Source organism: Thalassophryne amazonica, chromosome 23 (genome assembly GCF_902500255.1).
Source record: "Thalassophryne amazonica chromosome 23, fThaAma1.1, whole genome shotgun sequence".
NCBI lineage: Eukaryota > Metazoa > Chordata > Actinopteri > Batrachoidiformes > Batrachoididae > Thalassophryne > Thalassophryne amazonica.
Window position 1 is genome coordinate 35,903,457 of NC_047125.1, and position 22,273 is coordinate 35,925,729.

The 22,273-nt window shown below is 42.3% G+C and overlaps 1 protein-coding gene across 1 annotated transcript in view; it reads left to right on the top strand.

Moving 5' to 3' along the window:
- The first annotated feature begins 6,088 nt into the window (after positions 1 to 6,088).
- The window catches only part of LOC117504788 (platelet glycoprotein Ib alpha chain), a 29,251-nt gene continuing 13,066 nt past the window's right edge, over positions 6,089 to 22,273 (top strand). Inside the window, exons 1-5 of the mRNA XM_034164285.1 lie at positions 6,089 to 6,463; positions 6,975 to 7,070; positions 7,195 to 7,386; positions 9,996 to 10,091; positions 10,275 to 10,454. Of these exons, the coding sequence (XP_034020176.1) occupies positions 6,089 to 6,463; positions 6,975 to 7,070; positions 7,195 to 7,386; positions 9,996 to 10,091; positions 10,275 to 10,454 (939 nt within the window). The remainder of the gene's footprint in view (positions 6,464 to 6,974; positions 7,071 to 7,194; positions 7,387 to 9,995; positions 10,092 to 10,274; positions 10,455 to 22,273) is intronic.

The window sequence follows — 22,273 nt, forward strand, 5'->3', positions numbered from 1 at the left end:
AGTTAATAATGACCTGCTCAACATAGTAATAATGACCTGTTCCACTGTGTTAATAACCCGCTCAACAGAGTTAATAATGACCCGCTCAACAGAGTTAATGACCCGCTCAAGAGAGTTAATAATGACCCGCTCAAGAGAGTTAATAATGACCCGCTCAACAGAGTTATGAATGATCCCTTCAACAGAGTTCATGATGACCCGCTCAGCAGAGTTATGAATGATCCCTTCAACAGAGTTGCTAATGACCCGCTCAACAGAGTTAATAATGACCCGCTCAACAGAGTTAATAATGACCTGTTCAACTGTGTTAATAATAACGTACTCAACAGGGTTAATAATGACCTGTTCAACAGAGTTAATAATGACCCGCTCAACAGGGTTAATAACCTGCTCAACAGTGTTATTAATGACCTGTTCAACAGAGTTCTTAATGACCCGCTCAAGTGTTAATAAGAACCCGCTCAACAGTGTTATTAATGACCCGTTCAACAGGGTTAATAATGACCTGTTCAACAGAGTTAATAATGACCCGCTCAACAGGGTTAATAACCTGCTCAACAGTGTTATTAATGACCTGTTCAACAGAGTTCTTAATGACCCGCTCAAGTGTTAATAAGAACCCGCTCAACAGTGTTATTAATGACCCGTTCAACAGTGTTAATAAGAACCCACTCAACAGGGTTATTAATGACCTGCTCAACTGTTAATAATAACCTGCTCAACAGGGTTCTTAATGACCTGTTCAACAGAGTTCTTAATGACCCGCTCAACAGGGTTAATAACCTGCTCAACAGTGTTATTAATGACCTGTTCAACAGAGTTCTTAATGACCTGTTCATCAGAGTTCTTAATGACCCGCTCAACAGGGTTATTAATGACCCGCTCAACAGGGTTATTAATAACCCGCTCAACAGAGTTACTAATGACCTGCTCAACAGAGTTACTAATGACCTGTTCAACAGAGTTCTTAATGACCCGTTCAACAGGGTTCTTAATGACCCGTTCAACAGAGTTCTTAATGACCCGCTCAACAGGGTTATTAATGACCTGTTCAACTGTGTTAATGATTCGCTGAACAGTGTTAATGACCCGCTCAACAGAGTTACTAATGACCTGCTCAACAGTGTTAATAATAACCCGCTCAACAGGGTTAATAATAACCCGCTCAACAGGGTTAATAATGACCTGTTCAACAGAGTTCTTAATGACCCGTTCAACAGAGTTCTTGATGACCCGCTCAACAGGGTTATTAATGACCTGTTCAACTGTGTTAATGATTCGCTCAACAGTGTTAATGTCCCGCTCAACAGTGTTAATAATAACCTGTTCAACAGAGTTCTTAATGACCCGCTCAACAGTGTTAATAATGACCTGTTCAACAGAGTTCTTAATGACCCGCTCAACAGTGTTAATAATGACCTGTTCAACAGAGTTCTTAATGACCTGTTCAACACTGTTAATAATAACCCGCTCAACAGAGTTCTTAATGACCTGTTCAACAGAGTTCTTAATGACCCGCTCAACAGTGTTAATAATGACCTGTTCAACAGAGTTCTTAATGACCTGTTCAACAGTGTTAATAATAACCCGCTCAACAGAGTTCTTAATGACCTGTTCAACAGAGTTCTTAATGACCCGCTCAACAGTGTTAATAATAACCTGCTCAGCAGTGTTAATAATAACCTGCTCAACAGTGTTCTTAATGACCCGCTCAACAGGGTTATTAATGACCTGTTCAACTGTGTTAATGATTCACTCAACAGTGTTAATGACCTGCTCAACAGTGTTAATAATAACCTGCTCAACAGGGTTAATAATGACCCGTTCAACAGAGTTCTTAATGACCCGCTCAGCAGTGTTAATAATAACCTGTTCAACAGAGTTCTTAATGACCCGCTCAAGAGTGTAATAATAACCTGTTCAACAGAGTTCTTAATGACCCGCTCAACAGTGGTAATAATAACCTGTTCAACAGAGTTCTTAATGACCCGCTCAACAGTGTTAATAATAACCTGTTCAACAGAGTTCTTAATAACCCGCTCAACAGGGTTAATAATGACCTGTTCAACAGAGTTCTTAATGACCCGCTCAACAGGGTTAATAATAACCCGCTCAACAGGGTTAATAATGACCTGTTCAACTGTGTTAATAATGACTTGTTCAACAGAGTTCTTAATGACCTGTTCAACAGAGTTATTAATGACCCGTTCAACAGTGTTAATAATAACCCGCTCAACAGGGTTATTAATGACCTGTTCAACTGTGTTAATGATTCGCTGAACAGTGTTAATGACCCGCTCAACAGAGTTACTAATGACCTGCTCAACAGGGTTAATAATGACCCGCTCAACAGTGTTAATAATAACCCGCTCAACAGGGTTAATAATAATCCGCTCAACAGGGTTAATAATAACCTGCTCAACAGTGTTAATAACCCACTCAACAGAGTTCTTAATGACCTGTTAAACAGAGTTCTTAATGTCCCACTCAACAGGGTTAATAATAACCTGCTCAACGGTGTTAATAATAACCCGCTCAACAGGGTTAATAATAACCTGTTCAACAGTGTTAATAATAACCCGCTCAACAGGGTTAATAATGACCTGTTCAACAGAGTTCTTAATGACCTGTTCAACAGAGTTAATAATAACCTGCTGAACAGTGTTAATAATAACCTGTTCAACAGAGTTCTTAATAACCCGTTCAACAGAGTTCTTAATGACCCGCTCAGCAGTGTTAATAATAACCTGTTCAACAGAGTTCTTAATGACCCGCTCAAGAGTGTAATAATAACCTGTTCAACAGAGTTCTTAATGACCCGCTCAACAGTGTTAATAATAACCTGTTCAACAGAGTTCTTAATGACCCGCTCAACAGTGTTAATAATAACCTGTTCAACAGAGTTCTTAATGACCCGCTCAACAGGGTTAATAATGACCCGTTCAACAGAGTTCTTAATGACCCGCTCAACAGTGTTAATAATAACCTGTTCAACAGAGTTCTTAATGACCCGCTCAACAGTGTTAATAATAACCTGTTCAACAGAGTTCTTAATGACCCGCTCAACAGTGTTAATAATGACCCGTTCAACAGAGTTCTTAATGACCCGCTCAACAGTGTTAATAATAACCTGTTCAACTGTGTTCGTAATGACCCGCTCAACAGTGTTAATAATAACCTGTTCAACAGAGTTCTTAATGACCCGCTCAACAGGGTTAATAATAACCCGCTCAACAGGGTTAATAATGACCTGTTCAACTGTGTTAATAATGACTTGTTCAACAGAGTTATTAATGACCTGTTCAACAGAGTTATTAATGACCCGTTCAACAGTGTTAATAATAACCCGCTCAACAGGGTTATTAATGACCCGTTCAACTGTGTTAATAATAACCCGCTCAACAGAGTTCTTAATGACCTGTTCAACAGAGTTATTAATGACCCGTTCAACAGTGTTAATAATAACCCGCTCAACAGGGTTACTAGTGACCTGTTCAACAGTGTTCTTAATGACCCGCTCAACAGTGTTAATAATAACCCGCTCAACAGAGTTACTAGTGACCTGTTCAACAGTGTTCTTAATGACCCGCTCAACAGTCTTAATAATAACCCGCTCAACAGAGTTACTAATGACCTGTTCAACAGTGTTCTTAATGACCCGCTCAACAGTGTTAATAATAACCCGCTCAACAGAGTTACTAATGACCTGTTCAACTGTGTTAATGATTCGCTCAACAGTGTTAATGACCCGCTCAACAGTGTTAATAATAACCCGCTCAACAGGGTTATTAATGACCTGTTCAACTGTGTTAATGATTCGCTCAACAGTGTTAATAATAACCTGTTCAACAGAGTTCTTAATGACCCGCTCAACAGGGTTAATTATAACCCGCTCAACAGGGTTAATAATGAGCTGTTCAACAGGGTTAATAATGACCTGTTCAACAGGGTTAATAATGAGCTGTTCAACAGGGTTATTAATGACCTGTTCAACTGTGTTCATAATAACCCGCTCAACAGTGTTAATAATAACCCGCTCAACAGGGTTATTAATGACCTGTTCAACTGTGTTCATAATAACCCGCTCAACAGTGTTAATAATGACCCGCTCAACAGGGTTATTAATGACCTGTTCAACAGAGTTAATAATAACCTGCTGAACAGTGTTAATAATAACCTGTTCAACAGAGTTCTTAATGACCTGCTCAACAGAGTTCTTAATAACCCGCTCAACAGGGTTATTAATGACCTGTTCAACTGTGTTAATGATTCGCTCAACAGTGTTAATGTCCCGCTCAACAGGGTTAATAATAACCTGCTCAACAGTGTTAATAATAACCTGTTCAACAGAGTTCTTAATGACCCGCTCAACAGTGTTAATAATGACCTGTTCAACAGAGTTCTTAATGACCCGCTCAACAGTGTTAATAATGACCTGTTCAACAGTGTTAATAATAACCTGCTCAACGGTGTTCTTAATGACCCGCTCAACAGTGTTAATAATAACCCGCTCAACAGGGTTATTAATGACCTGTTCAACTGTGTTAATGATTCGCTCAACAGTGTTAATGACCTGCTCAACAGTGTTAATAATAACCCGCTCAACAGGGTTAATAATGACCCATTCAACAGAGTTCTTAATGACCCACTCAGCAGTGTTAATAATAACCTGTTCAACAGAGTTCTTAATGACCCGCTCAAGAGTGTTAATAATAACCTGTTCAACAGAGTTCTTAATGACCCGCTCAACAGTGTTAATAATAACCCGTTCAACAGAGTTCTTAATGACCCGCTCAACAGTGTTAATAATAACCTGTTCAACAGAGTTCTTAATGACCCGCTCAACAGGGTTAATAATGACCCGTTCAACAGAGTTCTTAATGACCCGCTCAGCAGTGTTAATAATAACCCGTTCAACAGAGTTCTTAATGACCCGCTCAACAGTGTTAATAATAACCTGTTCAACAGAGTTCTTAATGACCCGCTCAGCAGTGTTAATAATAACCCGTTCAACAGAGTTCTTAATGACCCGCTCAACAGTGTTAATAATAACCCGTTCAACAGAGTTCTTAATGACCCGCTCAGCAGTGTTAATAATAACCCGTTCAACAGAGTTCTTAATGACCCGCTCAACAGTGTTAATAATAACCCGTTCAACAGAGTTCTTAATGACCCGCTCAACAGTGTTAATAATAACCTGTTCAACAGAGTTCTTAATGACCCGCTCAACAGGGTTAATAATGACCCGTTCAACAGAGTTCTTAATGACCCGCTCAACAGGGTTAATAATGACCCGTTCAACAGAGTTCTTAATGACCCGCTCAACAGTGTTAATAATGACCTGTTCAACTGTGTTCTTAATGACCCGCTCAACAGTGTTAATAATAACCTGTTCAACAGAGTTCTTAATGACCCGCTCAACAGGGTTAATAATAACCCGCTCAACAGGGTTAATAATGACCTGTTCAACTGTGTTAATAATGACTTGTTCAACAGAGTTCTTAATGACCCGCTCAACAGGGTTAATAATAACCCGCTCAACAGGGTTAATAATGACCTGTTCAACTGTGTTAATAATGACTTGTTCAACAGAGTTCTTAATGACCTGTTCAACAGAGTTATTAATGACCCGTTCAACAGTGTTACTAATAACCTGCTCAACAGGGTTAATAATGACCTGTTCAACTGTGTTAATAATGACTTGTTCAACAGAGTTCTTAATGACCTGTTCAACAGAGTTATTAATGACCCGTTCAACAGTGTTACTAATAACCTGCTCAACAGGGTTAATAATGACCTGTTCAACTGTGTTAATAATAACCCGCTCAGCAGTTATTAATAACCCCCTGCTTATCATGGTTTTCACCTGGTCTGTCCGATATCCGCCTGTAAATGTTATATTTCTGCACAATAACTCCGTAACGCCTCATCTCACTATAAATCAATCATATATGTCTTTAAAACCGCGGCCTTTCACTTTACAGATGTCATCACCTGTGAACCCAGACACCCACTTTAAGACTTTAATTACATTCAGTTCAAGTTTAAAGACACACATTTGAGAAAAACGAGTATTTGATAAGTTAGGATGAAACTTCTTAAAAAGCAGGAACATTTGTGTCCAAGAAGGAATCAGCAGAAGGCACGTTTCTATCGACTTTCCTGTTTGACCCCCTGTCAATCAAAGCACAGACACACAGAGCTGATAGCTGCTGGCTCCGCCCACTCCTGTCTGTCCACTGACACAGAGCTGATAACTGCTGGCTCTGTCCACTCATGTCTTATGTCCATGACGCGCAGAGCTCCTTTAGTGATGCGTCTCTTCGTTGTCCTCGCTCACGTTGCCATGGTGACGGCGGTGCCCGGTTGTCTCAGTGACCGGGACAAAGACCATCAGCTGCAGGAGAACTGTACCGCCGCCGGCTTTAGTGACGTGCCACCAGGATTCAAACCAACAACCAAGGTAGTGTAACTAAACCCCAAATGAAGTTAAACTTCAAGCTCGCATTGATTATTTGCTTTAATCAATAAAAATCTTATTGTTCATGAGAATAAACAAAATAGTTTTCAGCAAAAAGGATTTTTTGCCCTCAAAAATTTGTAAGAGCATCAAATAAAATAAAAAAAAACGCATTTTAGTCAGAAAAGTATTTTTCCAGTGTACACAAACTTTAAAATGATTTTACATTAAAAAGCTGAACTTGTCATTTAGTAATTTTTTTGCTTCCACATCATTTGGTTTGGGCAATGTACACTTCCTCTCTTGACCACTAGATGTTGCCATACATTCATTTTCGAAACCTGCTAACAATTTACTCAAAACAATCGAATAAAGAATACTCTCGTCATTTTTATTTATTTATTTTTTACATTGACTTCAAAAAGAGTTTCTTGAGATCTACCAGATGTTCTTATTAGATGAAACTTTTGACTGAAAATGCTTCAGATGAATCTGAAATATTTTTACTTCATAGGTTCTGCTGTTTCCCAGAAACCTATTCTCCAGCCTGTCCTGGGTGTCCTTCCAGGTCTTCACAGAGATCTATGAGATCGACTTGACTGGAAACCAGGTTCAAAGCAACAACAGCAACAACTCAATAATCAATATTTTCTGACGGAAACCAGTTTAAAAATAACAGCTGAGTAATCAATATTTACTGAGGGTCCATTTTCTGAACTTGTTTTCTGCTGCAGGTTCCAGAGGTGATTCCCAGTGCAGTTCCAGTTCTGCACAGTCTCAATGTCCTCCGTCTGGGACGGAACCGCCTCACGTCCCTCCCCAATGGCTCCTTCACTGCCTGCCCCTCCCTCACCAAACTCTACCTGGACAATAACGCCATCGAGTCCCTGAGCGACCGCACGTTTGCGACCCTCAGCAAGCTAAAGGTTTGCATGTTGGTGCTGTGCAGTTAGCATGTTTGAAACCATGAAGATGTTAATAAAGGTGAGCATCCACCCTGCTCAGCGTGCCGCTCTCTTTGGAGCAACAACACAGAATGTGTCTCTTTGTCCCAGATTGATCTCTTTCAGTGCAGCTTCTTGTTCTGACTTAACACCTAAGTCCTTCATCCTCAACTGGAAATGGTCATCAAAACATTCCGATCGTACAGTCTCTTGCCCAGTTCCGGATCACTGCTGTAGTTTTTGCGCCGCCATTTTTCGGAATCAGCACAAATAAGCTAATACTTGGTACCAATGGAAAGATTGATGTTTTGTCTACAAACGAACACAAGCTCGACCGGATCCAGCCGTCCTTGTGATCAGCAGAGGAATCAAAACATGCCGGTCTCCGTGGTGTGCACACGTTTTCTGACTCACTCATTCATGCAAGTGTGAAAGTAACGATCTCTATGACATAGCAAAGGTGAGTTAGCCATTCAGTGTTTTTGGTTCTAGAGTGGGAAAATACTTACTTACTTGGGTAGAAAATGTCAGTGTGTTATGTGTTGTGTGGGCCGCTGAAGAGGAGGTACTGCTGGCCCACCACCACCAGAGGGCACCCTGCCTGGAGTGCGGGCTCCAGGCACCAGAGGGCGCTGCCACCTCACAGGAGCAGCCGGGGTGACAGCTGTCACCTGCGACAGCTGTTACCAATCATCTGATCCGCATCGGTATATCAGCAAGACATCATCTCCACCTCTTTGCCGAGATATCGCTCTACCGAGGAGGTAACGTACTCAGCCAATCGTGTTGTCTTTTTGACCATAATACTTTGTTGCCTTTATGCAGATAGTGAGTAGAACAGCAGGAGACTGTATTGGACCATTTGGATAAGTACTCACATTCCTGCACTAACCAGTGTTTTCCTGACGAGAGGTGGAGGTGGTTTTTCCACCATACGTGTTGCTGGGTGCAGGCGCACCCACATCTGACTGTTTTTGTTCCTCGCCAGCAGTACCAGATCCGACGAGCGGAGGCAGTGGCCACCTGGGAGTTCGGGACTTGGCGGCTCCAGTATTCCCGGGGTTCGGTGGCGGAGGAAATCGTGTGGTTCCGGTTCTGCTTTGGACAGACGTCTTCTATCTTCGAGCCTGCCCACATGACACCTTTGTGATTTGACTTTATTGTCTATTATTGTAATCTGTTGTGTTTGTTGTGCTTATTTCACAACAGTAAAAGTGCTATTTGACTTCCTCCATTGTCCGTTCATTTGCGCCCCCTATTGTGGGTCCATGTTCCTACACTTTCACAACATTATGTCTTACTGTTTAATTGCTACATGCATTTATCTCTGACGTGAAAATGTGCCGGTTGTGGATCACTGAAGCAGCAGCCTCGTGTCTGTACTTGTGATCCATGTGGACTTTGGGGCTCATCTCAACATCACGAATGGACATGAATGTGGGGGCTTTTACTTTTTAATTCGGGAGAAATCTCACCTCCACACATTTAAAACCCTCCTTTCCTCTTCATCTCTAACAATATAAGGTGCAAAATCATAGCAAGTATCCTGACCCACTGCATTGAGTTAAAAGCTTAGGGGGAGATGTCAAAATCCAAGAATGTTTATTACCACAGATTTTATTTTATCTTCATTTATTAAGGAATGCCACCAAATTTGAGTAAACATTTTTTGCTCGTAAAAACGTAGAACGGTGCTTTTCGAAACGAAGTAAATTCTCATTTAATAAGTATAATTTATATCATTTTGTTTTCAAAACACATTGTCGGGCACAGTGTGTATCATTCTGCATTAGAAGGGCTCCAGCCAGATGCCAGGAATGAACCCAAAGTGACACAGAGTGTCGTGATCCAGAACCGGGCAAATATTTGCACCACACATAATGTGGCTTCACACTTTAAGTAGAAGGGCTACACCATCCTGACTTTTTCAGCTAGATAACATCCAAATACCCAATACAACAATACACAATAAAGGACATTCAGCTGCATTATGGCTCCGTATAGCGGGACTTTAAAAAGGTGACCCGAAACTGGGCAACTGACTGTATCTTTCTGAACTCTTCTGCAAAACTCCATCGTGTCAATGTTTACAATGCTCATAAACTTTTAAGTTTCTTAAATATTTATTACGGCCACTCTTAAAACTTAAGTTCTCTTTATAATTTTATTACCAGTAAAGTTTAGAATTGATTTAGATGAGATATCCTCATTATCTCACTGTAATAGTATATCACAATTATCTGGGAACTACTTTTTGCGCAGGAATTCATCAAGCACAGCGGCCATGGGCGCGCACTAACACAGAATATACAGAAACTGTGGACAGTTGTTTGGCCATAACGAGAGCGTCCACTTTTAGCTTGTCATAAGCTAAGCCAGTGGCGCTCATGAGTGTGTGTGAGCGTGTTCACGCTGTGGGACACGTGATGTCAGTGTGCCATAAAATTAGCATGTTTGAAACCACGAAGACATTTATAAAAGGTGAGCATGTTTGAAACCATAGTATAGCATTTACAGTGGGGAAAAGCTGGCTAACATTCTTTCAGAATAAAACTTCCTTTTTCCTTTTTCTTGTCTGTTTTGCCTTCTAGATCTTGGATCTGTCGTCCAACCGTATCAGGGTGCTTCCGCCCTTGTTGCTCCACCCCCTTCTTGTCATAGAGACTTTGTACCTGGACAACAACAAGGTGAGATTTTAAAAAGAGGACTCTGATCACATGAGAACTGAGTTGTTGCACCACCTGCAGGCAGTGAGTGTTAACGCATCAGAGTAAAATGTTTCAATTTAAATGCTTCATTTTATTTTTCAGTGAATTTATGAACTAATAATCCTCACGTTAGACTTTTATATATTTTTTTCTTTGTTTCAGATCGCAATGATGCCAGATGATTGGTTCGGTCAGAAGGAGGAGGTGCCATATCTCTACCTCTCAGCCAATCCCTGGGCCTGCTCCTGTGACCTCACTTATCTGAATTATTACATCAAGGAATATGAAGAGAACGTGTACGTGAGAAATGACTCCCTCATCCAGAACTTGGCAGAGAGCGTGGTGAGTCCCACAGTGCCCCCTTCAGGACACCACATCCACACTGTGTTCACTCAGGGAACCAACAGGCCGCACTGGACATTACACTGTTCTTGATCACAAACATCGACTTTTATAGTCATCTGGTTACTTTGAGTTGACTGTGACATTTTATCAAGCTTTAAAAAACGACTTTATTCTCACCAAGCTCATAAATAATTAAATTGCTCAATACATTTCTAATCAGATTTATATGAACAAAAATTACTCTTCACTGTCAATTTGTCTAACATTCTTACATTACAGATACTGATTGACTGATTTGGCAAAATACATGATATAACATAACAATGGCATTATACCGTGAGACAAATAAGTATTTGACCCACTGTCGATTGTTGTGAGTTTTCCCACCTACAAAGAATGTGGAGGTCTGTAAGTTGTACTGTAGGTACACTTCAACTGTGAGATACAGAATCTAAGAAAAAATTCAGAAAATCACATTGTATAATTTTTAAATAATTAATTTGCATTTTATTGCACGAGGATGGCACAACAAAGCACATACTTATTTCCATCGTGGTGCCCGTGACATCACAGAATAACAAACAACAAAGATACAAAAAAAAACAACAACAATAATAGAAATGACTTAAAAATGGCTACAAAGCGGACTTCTGGTAAAGGCTGCCAGCGAGACAGTCACGCTTCACCCTGCTCTGATATATTTTTGTACAAAATCCTGTTGCAGTTCACAGACTTGTGACTTGGTAGCACAGACGGATATTTTTTGTGAAGAAGAAATGCCGACTATGAAGATGAGCAAAATAAAGGGAAAACAGCTGCTGCTGACTGGTCTTTTTTAGGGAATTACGAAATAAATGTTCTTCTCTCATTAAAAAGGCAAAATCTGAATTTTACTTATCTGTCACAACTGAGAACCTCAATAATCCACAGAAATTTTGGAAAGTTATTAAGTCTCTTTCTGTAAACAAAAGTTCTCAGACTCTCCCGAAGTTTATTCTAAAAGACTTAGTCCCAGTCTATGATAGGACAGAGATTTTAAACTGCTTTAACAAGCATTTTGTATCATCTGGTTCCTTGTTCGACTCTACAGGTGCAGAGCCTGTGACGTCTTGCACAGATCCTCCAACATTTTCATGAGATCCTTGAATTTTCATCCTCGTACTGTGCAACAAGTGCATAAAGCTCTCAAAGCGTTAAGAAACTTCCTGGACCAGACGTGATAGAACCATACTTTTTGAAATTCACAGCCTCTGACTGAATCCTTTTTAATCTCTCAATCTGAAACAAGGAAATTCCATCAGTTTGGAGGTCAGCTTTTGTTACCCATTTGTTAAAAGGAGGAGATCCTGCAGTTTCAAGCAATTACAGGCCAATAGCCAATTTATGCGTCTTATCAAAAATTCTTGAATCTCTTGTTTGTGATAAACTAAAAGAGTTATAGTCCAACAAACATCTCTCAAAGTTACAATCAGGTTTCAGGAAAAAGCACAGTACTATCTGCTTCTACTGAAGTCATTAATGACATACTTGTTGCTCTTGATAAAAAGTTGTGTTGTGCTTCACTTTTCTTGATCTGTCAGAAGCTCTTGACACTGTGGACTGTGCTGTTTTAAAGCACAGGCTTATTTCTTTTGGATGATTTAATGATGCTGTTCCTGCTTCACAAACTATTTGCATGACAAGACTCAAGTTGTGATGGTCTGTGTTCAGAATTTTTAAATGTCCACAAGGGGGTGCCACAGGGCTCAATATTAGGTCCACTCTTGTCCGTTATGTACATTAATGAACTAGGCCAAAATGTGTCAGATGCTAATATGCATTTTTATGCTCATGACACAATCATTTATTGTTTTGGATTGACCCTTGTTAAAACTGTTGATTCTCTGCAGAAAGCTTTTAATGTGATCCAGCTCACACTTCTGCAGCTAAAACTAATGCTGACAAGACAAAACTGATGCTGTTTTCAAACACCAAGAAAGTCCCTCGAGCTCTGCCCACAGTGTCTACTTTAAAGGGAAATGGCATAGAAGTGGTTAATGTGTACAAATACCTTGGAGTCTTTCTTGATCACTCCCTCACATTTCAGCCTCATGTTGACAATCTTGTTAAAAAGCTCAAACTAAAATTGGACTTTTTCTATCAAAATAAATTTTGTTTTTCATTTGAAGCAAAAAGCGGCTTGTCTTTGCAACGTTTTTTTATCAGTTTTAGATTATGGAGACCTGTCGTATATGAACGCTTCAGCTCAATGTCTTCACAAGGTTGATGCTGTTTATCATGCTAACGGATAAGCTAATGGGTTTTACTTTAGACAGGTACCTAACATATTACACCATAGCTTCTGTTTCTATAATAATATAACCATATTTAAAGCTTAGCCTACTACTACTTTACTACTAGTCTACAAACTAAGTATACGTATACTACAATCTTCTCCTGTATTAATATTTTAGTATTAGTATTTAGGTTTTAGAAGCTTACTCCTATAATATTATATAATAACCATATTTCTTGTATATGTTGTTTATTACCCTCATTGTATAAATATCACTTATATATGAATTCTATTTTCTTATTATATGTCTTATGATATATTCTTATGATATGTCCATTTTGTTGAGCCACTTGGGTGGGTAGGGAGAGTTCCCATGGGATACAAAAGCTTTTCAACCTACCATTCCTGGTTCTCAAGACCAGGCACCTTAGTGGCTCTACTTTACTCTATTCTACTCTTCCTTTTTTAGATATTTAGATATACCTTAGTATACACTAGTAGAGTTCTACCTTAGAAATGGAATATATTCTAGAAGACATACCTTACTTAATTTTCATGCGTCTTTGAGGTTTATTACCAACTGTAGAGCCTTGACTCAGCACTGTGAACTGTATTCTCGAGTAGGATGGCCTTCATTGTCCACCTCCACCAGAAGACTGGGATATTGGTATTCTTTTATTTATGAGGCCATGCTTGGACTTTTACCCTCCTACATCTGTCATTTAATCAAACGGAGTGTCGACTCTTATTCTTTGCATTCAAATGATAATCTGTTGCTCTCTGTTCCACATGCTCACACTGATCTGGGAAAAAGGGCTTTTGTTCACTCTGCGCCTTCAACATGGAACATGTTGCAAAAAGACTGGAAAGTGACTGAACTTATTTCAATGAGCAACTTTAAGTCCAGGCTGAGAGCACTTGAGACAACGTTATCAAACTGCAATTGTTTATCATAATGTTTGTCATTTTACCTGTGCATATGTAATTGGAACCTTTGCTGCCTCTTGCCCAGGACTCCCTTGGAAAAGAGGTTTTTAATCTCAATGGGACTTTTCTGGTTAAATAAAAAGTCAGCAAAGAAGCTAACCCTGCTGAAGAAGCAAGCATTAGCCAAGAAGACGGTACTGCATCTGTGGCCTCATGCCCGGAACACGAAAGTGAACTTAGTTGAGTCAAGAAGGAAATCATAACTGCAATTGATGAATTAATAGATGAGTTCTCGGGCAGATGTGATGTGATTTTGAAAGCGGTGGAATAAACAAAAACTCAGCTCAAGAATTGTGCTGAAAGAATTGTAGAAGCAGAGGCACATCTTTCTGCTGTAGGGGATGATTACACCACACTGGCAGACACGGTTGAGAAATTGGAAAGACAAAGTCCTGGAGAATAAGGTAACTGACATGGAAACGAGATCATGCTTAAACAAGGTGCAGCTGGTAAATGTGCTCGAGGGAGCGGAGAGTATGGACCCCTGCTCGTTTCTGGAGAGTTGGCTGCCGGACGCACTAGACATAGCTCCACTGAGGATGCCGTTAGTCCTGGAGAGAGCGCACCGCATTGTGCCAAAGAGGAGCTGCCTAGAGTCCTAAAAATCAGGTTCCAGAACTACAGGCAGAAGGTGGTCAGGATGAATGCTGCAAGAACAAAGGCGGACATTTTGTACAAAATCTATAGGTGGGGCTTTACAAGTTCACAAACGGAGGAGGCAGTTTGATTCGGTGCGTCAGCAGCTGCAGGCCGCAGGACTACGACATGGGATAAGACCGCTGTTAAACTGCTGATAACATACAATGAACAAACGTACACATTTGATAAACCCTCTCTACCCTCTCTACTTTTAAGATTAGGCTTAAAACTTTCCTTTTTGCTAAAGATTATACACTCAAGAAAAATATAAACGCAACACTTTTGGTTTTGCTCCCATTTTGTATGAGATGAACTCAAAGATCTAAAACTTTTTCCACATACACAATATCACCATTTCCCTCAAATATTGTTCACAAACCAGTCTAAATCTGTGATAGTGAGCACTTCTCCTTTGCTGAGATAATCCATCCCACCTCACAGGTGTGCCATATCAAGATGCTGATTAGACACCATGATTAGTGCACAGGTGTGCCTTAGACTGCCCACAATAAAAGGCCACTCTGAAAGGTGCAGTTTTATCACACAGCACAATGCCACAGATGTCGCAAGATTTGAGGGAGCGTGCAGTTGGCATGCTGACAGCAGGAATGTCAACCAGAGCTGTTACTCGTGTATTGAATGTTCATGTCTCTACCATAAGCCGTCTCCAAAGGCGTTTCAGAGAATTTGGCAGTACATCCAACCAGCCTCACAACCGCAGACCACGTGTAACCACACCAGCCCAGGGCCTCCACATCCAGCATGTTCACCTCCAAGATCGTCTGAGACCAGCCACTCGGACAGCTGCTGAAACAATCGGTTTGCATAACCAAAGAATTTCTGCACAAACTGTCAGAAACCGTCTCAGGGAAGCTCATCTGCATGCTCGCCGTCCTCATCGGGGTTTCAACCTGACTCCAGTTCGTCGTCGTAACCGCCTTGAGTGGGCAAATGCTCACATTCGCTGGCGTTTGGCACGTTGGAGAGGTGTTCTCTTCACGGATGAATCCCGGTTCACACTGTTCAGGGCAGATGGCAGACAGCGTGTGTGGCGTCATGTGGGTGAGCGGTTTTCTGATGTCAGTGTTGTGGATCGAGTGGCCCATGGTGGCGGTGGGGTTATGTTATGGGCAGGCGTCTGTTATGGACGAAGAACACAGGTGCATTTTATTGATGGCATTTTGAATGCACAGAGATACCGTGACGAGATCCTGAGGCCCATTGTTGTGCCATACATCCAAGAACATCACCTCATGTTGCAGCAGGATAATGCACGGCCCCATGTTGCAAGGATCTGTACACAATTCTTGGAAGCTGAAAATGTCCCAGTTCTTGCATGGCCGGCATACTCACCGGACATGTCACCCATTGAGCATGTTTGGGATGCTCTGGACCGGCGTATACGACAGCGTGTACCAGTTCCTGCCAATATCCAGCAACTTCACACAGCCATTGAAGAGGAGTGGACCAACATTCCACAGGCCACAATTGACAACCTGATCAACTCTGGTCACACCAGATACTGACTGGTATCCCCCCAATAAAACAAAACTGCACCTTTCAGAGTGGCCTTTTATTGTGGGCAGTCTAAGGCACACCTGTGCACTAATCATGGTGTCTAATCAGCATCTTGATATGGCACACCTGTGAGGTGGGATGGATTATCTCAGCAAAGGAGAAGTGCTCACTATCACAGATTTAGACTGGTTTGTGAACAATATTTGAGGGCAATGGTGATATTGTGTATGTGGAAAAAGTTTTAAATCTTTGAGTTCATCTCATACAAAATGGGAGCAAAACCAAAAGTGTTGCGTTTATATTTTTGTTGAGTGTAGTTAGGGCTGGATTAGGTGACCCTGAACCATCCCTTAGTTATGCTGCTATAGACTTAGACTGCTGGGGGGTTCCCATGATGCACTGAGTGTTTCTTTCTCTTTTTGCTCTGTATGCACCACTCTGCATTTAATCATTAGTGATTGATCTCTGCTCCCCTCCACAGCATGTCTTTTTCCTGGTTCTCTCCCTCAGCCCCAACCAGTCCCAGCAGAAGACTGCCCCTCCCTGAGCCTGGTTCTGCTGGAGGTTTCTTCCTGTTAAAAAGGAGTTTTTCCTTCCCACTGTCGCCAAGTGCTTGCTCACAGGGGGTCGTTTTGACCGTTGGGGTTTTTCTGTAATTATTGTATGGCTTTGCCTTACAATATAAAGCGCCTTGGGGCAACTGTTTGTTGTGATTTGGCGCTATATAAATAAAATTGATTTGATTTTGATTTGATAAACCACAAATATTTGATAAATTCATAATATTAAAAAAAAGAGACAGTGTTACAGTGGCCAATGAGGGTGATTCACGTTAGGTTATGACTATTGCATGTTGTATTACTATCAGGGTCGAATCAATAAATACTGCACTATGTCAATTTCTGTTTAATAGTTACTGGTGATTGGTTTACTCATATGCCCTTTTGGTATACGAATGAGTAAATAGTTGGTTATTATTGGTGGTCAGAGTGGACTTTTATTTTGTAAGAAAGTACCAGCTGTTTCTTTGGTGAGGTTTGAACTAAACACAGGCAAGATGTTTGTTTTTGCTTTTCACATCTTCCCTGCTATAAGGGCCCCTTCACACACAGCACGAGTAAGTATGAATCAGGGCGAATCACAGCGAAACAGCCCGAATGAGTGAAGCACAAAAACATCGAGCTGACGTCGGGAGGGACACACGGTTGGGCAGGTGTGAATAATCCCGCTGCAATGATTTGTGTATGCTCGTGCGCGTGCACAAACACAGTGCGAGCAACTGCAACGTGTTGCACCACAGTGTGCTGCTGCTGTGGTGAAACAAACTGAAAACCACACACCATATAAAACATGCAATTTCCAATATTTAATCCCTCCAATTGAGCGGACAATACAATATGATCCCTCTGTGCCTCTGTATATGACCCATGGTCACAGACATACAGTCATGAAATGACATGATGGAAGCAGTGCGCTCTCATTATGTCTTATTATGTCCAGCTGGGTATATAAATAATTACTACAATCACCGGACACTGATAGACTAGATATTGGTGTGTAATTAGTGAAAATCACCAGGCTGATATAAATAAAAGTGGACGCAATACAGATCACTGTGTTATAACAGGAGTGTAAAATGCTTAAAATCAACAAGGAGATAAACATATTTTAAAAAAGAGAAATTGGGCGACGTATGAGGAAGTTTTCATCGTCTTTAATTACGGCGATAAAAGCGGAGTAATAACTGACAAAAGGGTGTTTGTTATGGTGTATTTTTGGCGATATATGACTGAAAGTGGCATATTTGTTGCACTGTTGGCTTGTCATAGTCCTGCGGCACATGCCCGGCCTGACATGCGTGTCCTGTGAGCGGTGCACTGCAGCACAGACACTGCGTCATGTGGAACAGAGCTCACGTGGGTACCATGACATTCAGATTGCTCACTGCATGTCCACGTTTTCTGGAGGTCCTTTTCAATTGGGAAAGCCTGTCAGTGTACGCACTGTGCGCTTGCTCATTGCAGCCTGTCGCAAAAGCGATATATGTTTTTATGTATTTCCACATGAGGACAGCAAGCAGACACGTGCGTCACGGTGGACGGGCATTATGACTCTCAGTCACAGTTCAATTCCTTTTCAAATATTTAAAGTAACTGAGGATAAACTTGGGAGATACCTAATTATTCAGGGCTCATTACTAACAGCCAACTTGAATCTAGTAAATATTTATGGCTCGAACATGGATGATCCTAATTTTTTTACAGACCTCTTCTTCACTCTGTCTTCTCTTTCTGAGGGGTATACAACCCCTGGAAAAAATGATGGAATCACCGGCCTCGGAGGATGTTCGTTCAGTTGTTTAATTTTGTAGAAAAAAAGCAGATCACAGACATGACACAAAACTAAAGTCATATCAAATGGCAACTTTCTGGCTTTAAGAAACACTATAAGAAATCAGGAAAAAAAAATTGTGGCAGTCAGTAACGGTTACTTTTTTAGACCAAGCACAGGGAAAAAAATATGGAATCACTCAATTCTGAGGAATAAATGATGGAATCATGAAAAACAAAAGAACGCTCCAACACATCACTAGTATTTTGTTGCACCACCTCTGGCTTTTATAACAGCTTGCAGTCTCTGAGGCATGGACTTAATGAGTGACAAACAGTACTCTTCATCAATCTGGCTCCAACTTTCTCTGATTGCTGTTGCCAGATCAGCTTTGCAGGTTGGAGCCTTGTCATGGACCATTTTCTTCAACTTCCACCAAAGATTTTTAATTGGATTAAGATCCGGACTATTTGCAGGCCATGACATTGACCCTATGTGTCTTTTTGCAAGGAATGTTTTCACAGTTTTTGCTCTATGGCAAGATGCATTATCATCTTGAAAAATGATTTCATCATCCCCAAACATCCTTTCAATTGATGGGATACGAAAAGTGTCCAAAATATCAACGTAAACTTGTGCGTTTATTGATGATGTAATGACAGCCATCTCCCCAGTGCCTTTACCTGACATGCAGCCCCATATCATCAATCAATCAATCAATCAATTTTTTTATATAGCGCCAAATCACAACAAACAGTTGCCCCAAGGCGCTTTATATTGTAAGGCAAGGCTATACAATAATTATGTAAAACCCCAACGGTCAAAACGACCCCCTGTGAGCAAGCACTTGGCTACAGTGGGAAGGAAAAACTCCCTTTTAACAGGAAGAAACCTCCAGCAGAACCAGGCTCAGGGAGGGGCAGTCTTCTGCTGGGACTGGTTGGGGCTGAGGGAGAGAACCAGGAAAAAGACATCAATGACTGTGGAAATTTACATGTTCTCTTCAGGCAGTCATCTTTATAAATCTCATTGGAACGGCACCAAACAAAAGTTCCAGCATCATCACCTTGCCCAATGCAGATTCGAGATTCATCACTGAATATGACTTTCATCCATTCATCCACAGTCCACGATTGCTTTTCCTTAGCCCATTGTAACCTTGTTTTTTTCTGTTTAGGTGTTAATGATGGCTTTCGTTTAGCTTTTCTGTATGTAAATCCCATTTCCTTTAGGCGGTTTCTTACAGTTCGGTCACAGACGTTGACTCCAGTTTCCTCCCATTCATTCCTCATTTGTTTTGTTGTGCATTTTCGATTTTTGAGACATATTGCTTTAAGTTTTCTGTCTTGATGCTTTGATGTCTTCCTTGGTCTACCAGTATGTTTGCCTTTAACAACCTTCCCATGTTTGTATTTTGTCCAGAGTTTAGACACAGCTGACTGTGAACAACCAACATCTTTTGCAACATTGCGTGATGATTTACGTCTTTTAAGAGTTTGATCATCCTCTCCTTTGTTTCAATTGACATCTCTCTCCATGATTCATGTCAGTCCACTTGGTGCAACAGGTCTCCAAGGTGTGATCACTCCTTTTTAGATGCAGACCAACGAGCAGATCTGATTTGATGCAGGTGTTAGTTTTGGGGATGAAAATTTCTGGAAAACCTGTTCACCATATTGAACACTAGGTGGCACTATATGCAGACAATGTCATTCTGTTTCTCGAATTAGGAAATCTATTGCAGCTATTTTAGAACTGATAAAGGCTTTTAGTAACATTTCAGGATATACCAAGTCCTCTATACTACAATCAATCAATCAATCAACAACTTTATTAATCCCACGGGGAGCAATTTCATTTGTGCAGTCTGTAAAAAAAAACACAACATAACAATATATAACAACAGTAAAACTAATAAAAACAAATAAAACAGACTTAAGAAGTTAAAATGCATAGCAAGAATAAATAAATAAATAAAAACATGGAAGACATGGAGCATCAGCACTGTAGCCAGGCTGACAGAGTCAGAGCTCTATTGAGCCGAGTATTCCTTTAACTTTAACTAGTAATGACTTCATGACTTTCCTCCATCCATCCATCCATTTTCTTCCACTTTATCCGGAGTCGGGTCGCGGGGGCAGCAGCTCAAGCAAAGCCGCCCAGACCTCCCGATCCACACACACCTCCCCCAGCTCCTCCGGGGGAACAACAAGGCGTTCCCAAGCCAGCCGAGAGATGTAGTCCTTCCAGCGTGTCATGGGTCTTCCCCGGGGCCTCCTCCCAATGGGACGTGCCCGGAACACCTCTCCAGCGAGGCGTCCAGGGGGCATCCGGAAAAGATGCCCGAGCCACCTCAACTGACTCCTTTCAATGTGGAGGAGCAGCGGCTGGACTCCGAGCTCCTCCCGAGTGACCAAGCTCCTCACCCTATCTCTAAGGGAGCGCCCAGCCACCCTGCGGAGGAAACTCATCTCGGCCGCTTGTACCCGCGATCTCGTTCTTTCGGTCATGAGCCAAATCTCATGACCATAGGTGAGGATCGGAAAATCGAGAGCTTTGCCCCCCTACTCAGCTCTCTCTTCACCACGACGGTCCGATACAGCCACCGCATCACTGCAGACGCTGCACCGATCCATCTATCGATCTCAGCTCCATCTGTCCCTCACTCGTGAACAAGACCCCGAGATACTTAAACTCCTCCACTTGAGGCAAGGACACTCCACCGACCTGAAGAGGGCAAAGCACCTTTTTCCGGTCGAGAACCATGGCCTCAGATTTGGAGGTGCTGATTTTCATCCCGGACGCCTCACACTCAGCTGCAAACCGCCCCAGTGCACGCTGAAGCTCCTGATTTGATGAAGCCAACAGAACCACATCGTCCGCAAACAGCAGAGATGAGATTCTGTGGTTCCCAAACCAGACCCCCTCTACACCCTGGCTGCGCCTAGAAATTCTGTCCATAAAAATAATCAACAGAACCGGTGACAAAGGGCAGCCCTGGCGGAGGCCAACGTGCACTGGAAACAGGTTTGACTTACTACCGGCAATGCGAACCAAGCTCCTGCTGCGGTCGTACAGGGACCGGATAGCCCTTAGCAAAGGACCCCGGACCCCGTACTCCCGGAGCACTCCCCACAGGGTGCCCCGAGGGACACCGTCGAACGCCTTCTCCAGATCCACAAAACACATGTGGACTGGTTGGGCAAACTCCCATGAACCCTCGAGCACCTGATGGAGCGTGTAGAGCTGGTCCAGTGTGCTGTGACCAGGACGAAAACCACACTGCTCCTCCTGAGTCCGAGGTTCGACCATCGGTCGAATTCTCCTCTCCAGTACTCTGGAATAGACCTTACCGGGGAGGCTGAGGAGTGTGATCCCCCTATAGTTGAAACACACCCTCCGGTCCCCCTTCTTAAACAGAGGGACCACCACCCTGGTCTGCCAATCCAGAGGCACTGTCCCCGATCGCCACGCGATGTTGCAGAGGTGTGTCAGCCAAGACAGTCCCACAACATCCAGAGACTTAAGGTACTCAGGACGGATTTCATCCACCCCAGGAGCCTTGCCACCGAGGAGCTTTCTAACCACCTCGGTGACTTCTGCCTGGGTAATGGATGAGTCCGCCTCTGGGTCCCCAGTCTCTGCTTCCTCTTCAGAAGACGTGACGATGGGATTGAGGAGATCCTCGAAGTACTCCTTCCACCGCCCAACAACATCCCCAGTCAGGGTCAACAGCTCCCCCCCCGCACCGTAAACAGTGCCGGTGGAGAGCTGCTTCCACCTCCTGAGGCGCCGGACGGTTTGCCAGAATCTCTTCGAGGCCGACCGATAGTCCTCCTCCATAGCCTCCCCGAACTCTTCCCAGACCTGAGTTTTTGCCTCTGCGACCGCACGGGCTGCGGCACGCTTGGCCTGCCGGTACCTGTCAGCTGCCTCTGGGGTCCCACCTACCAACAAAGATAAGTAGGACTGCTTCTTCAGCTTGACGGCATCCCTTACTTCCGGTGTCCACCACCGGGTTCGGGGATTGCCGCCGCGACAGGCACCAGAGACCTTGTGACCACAG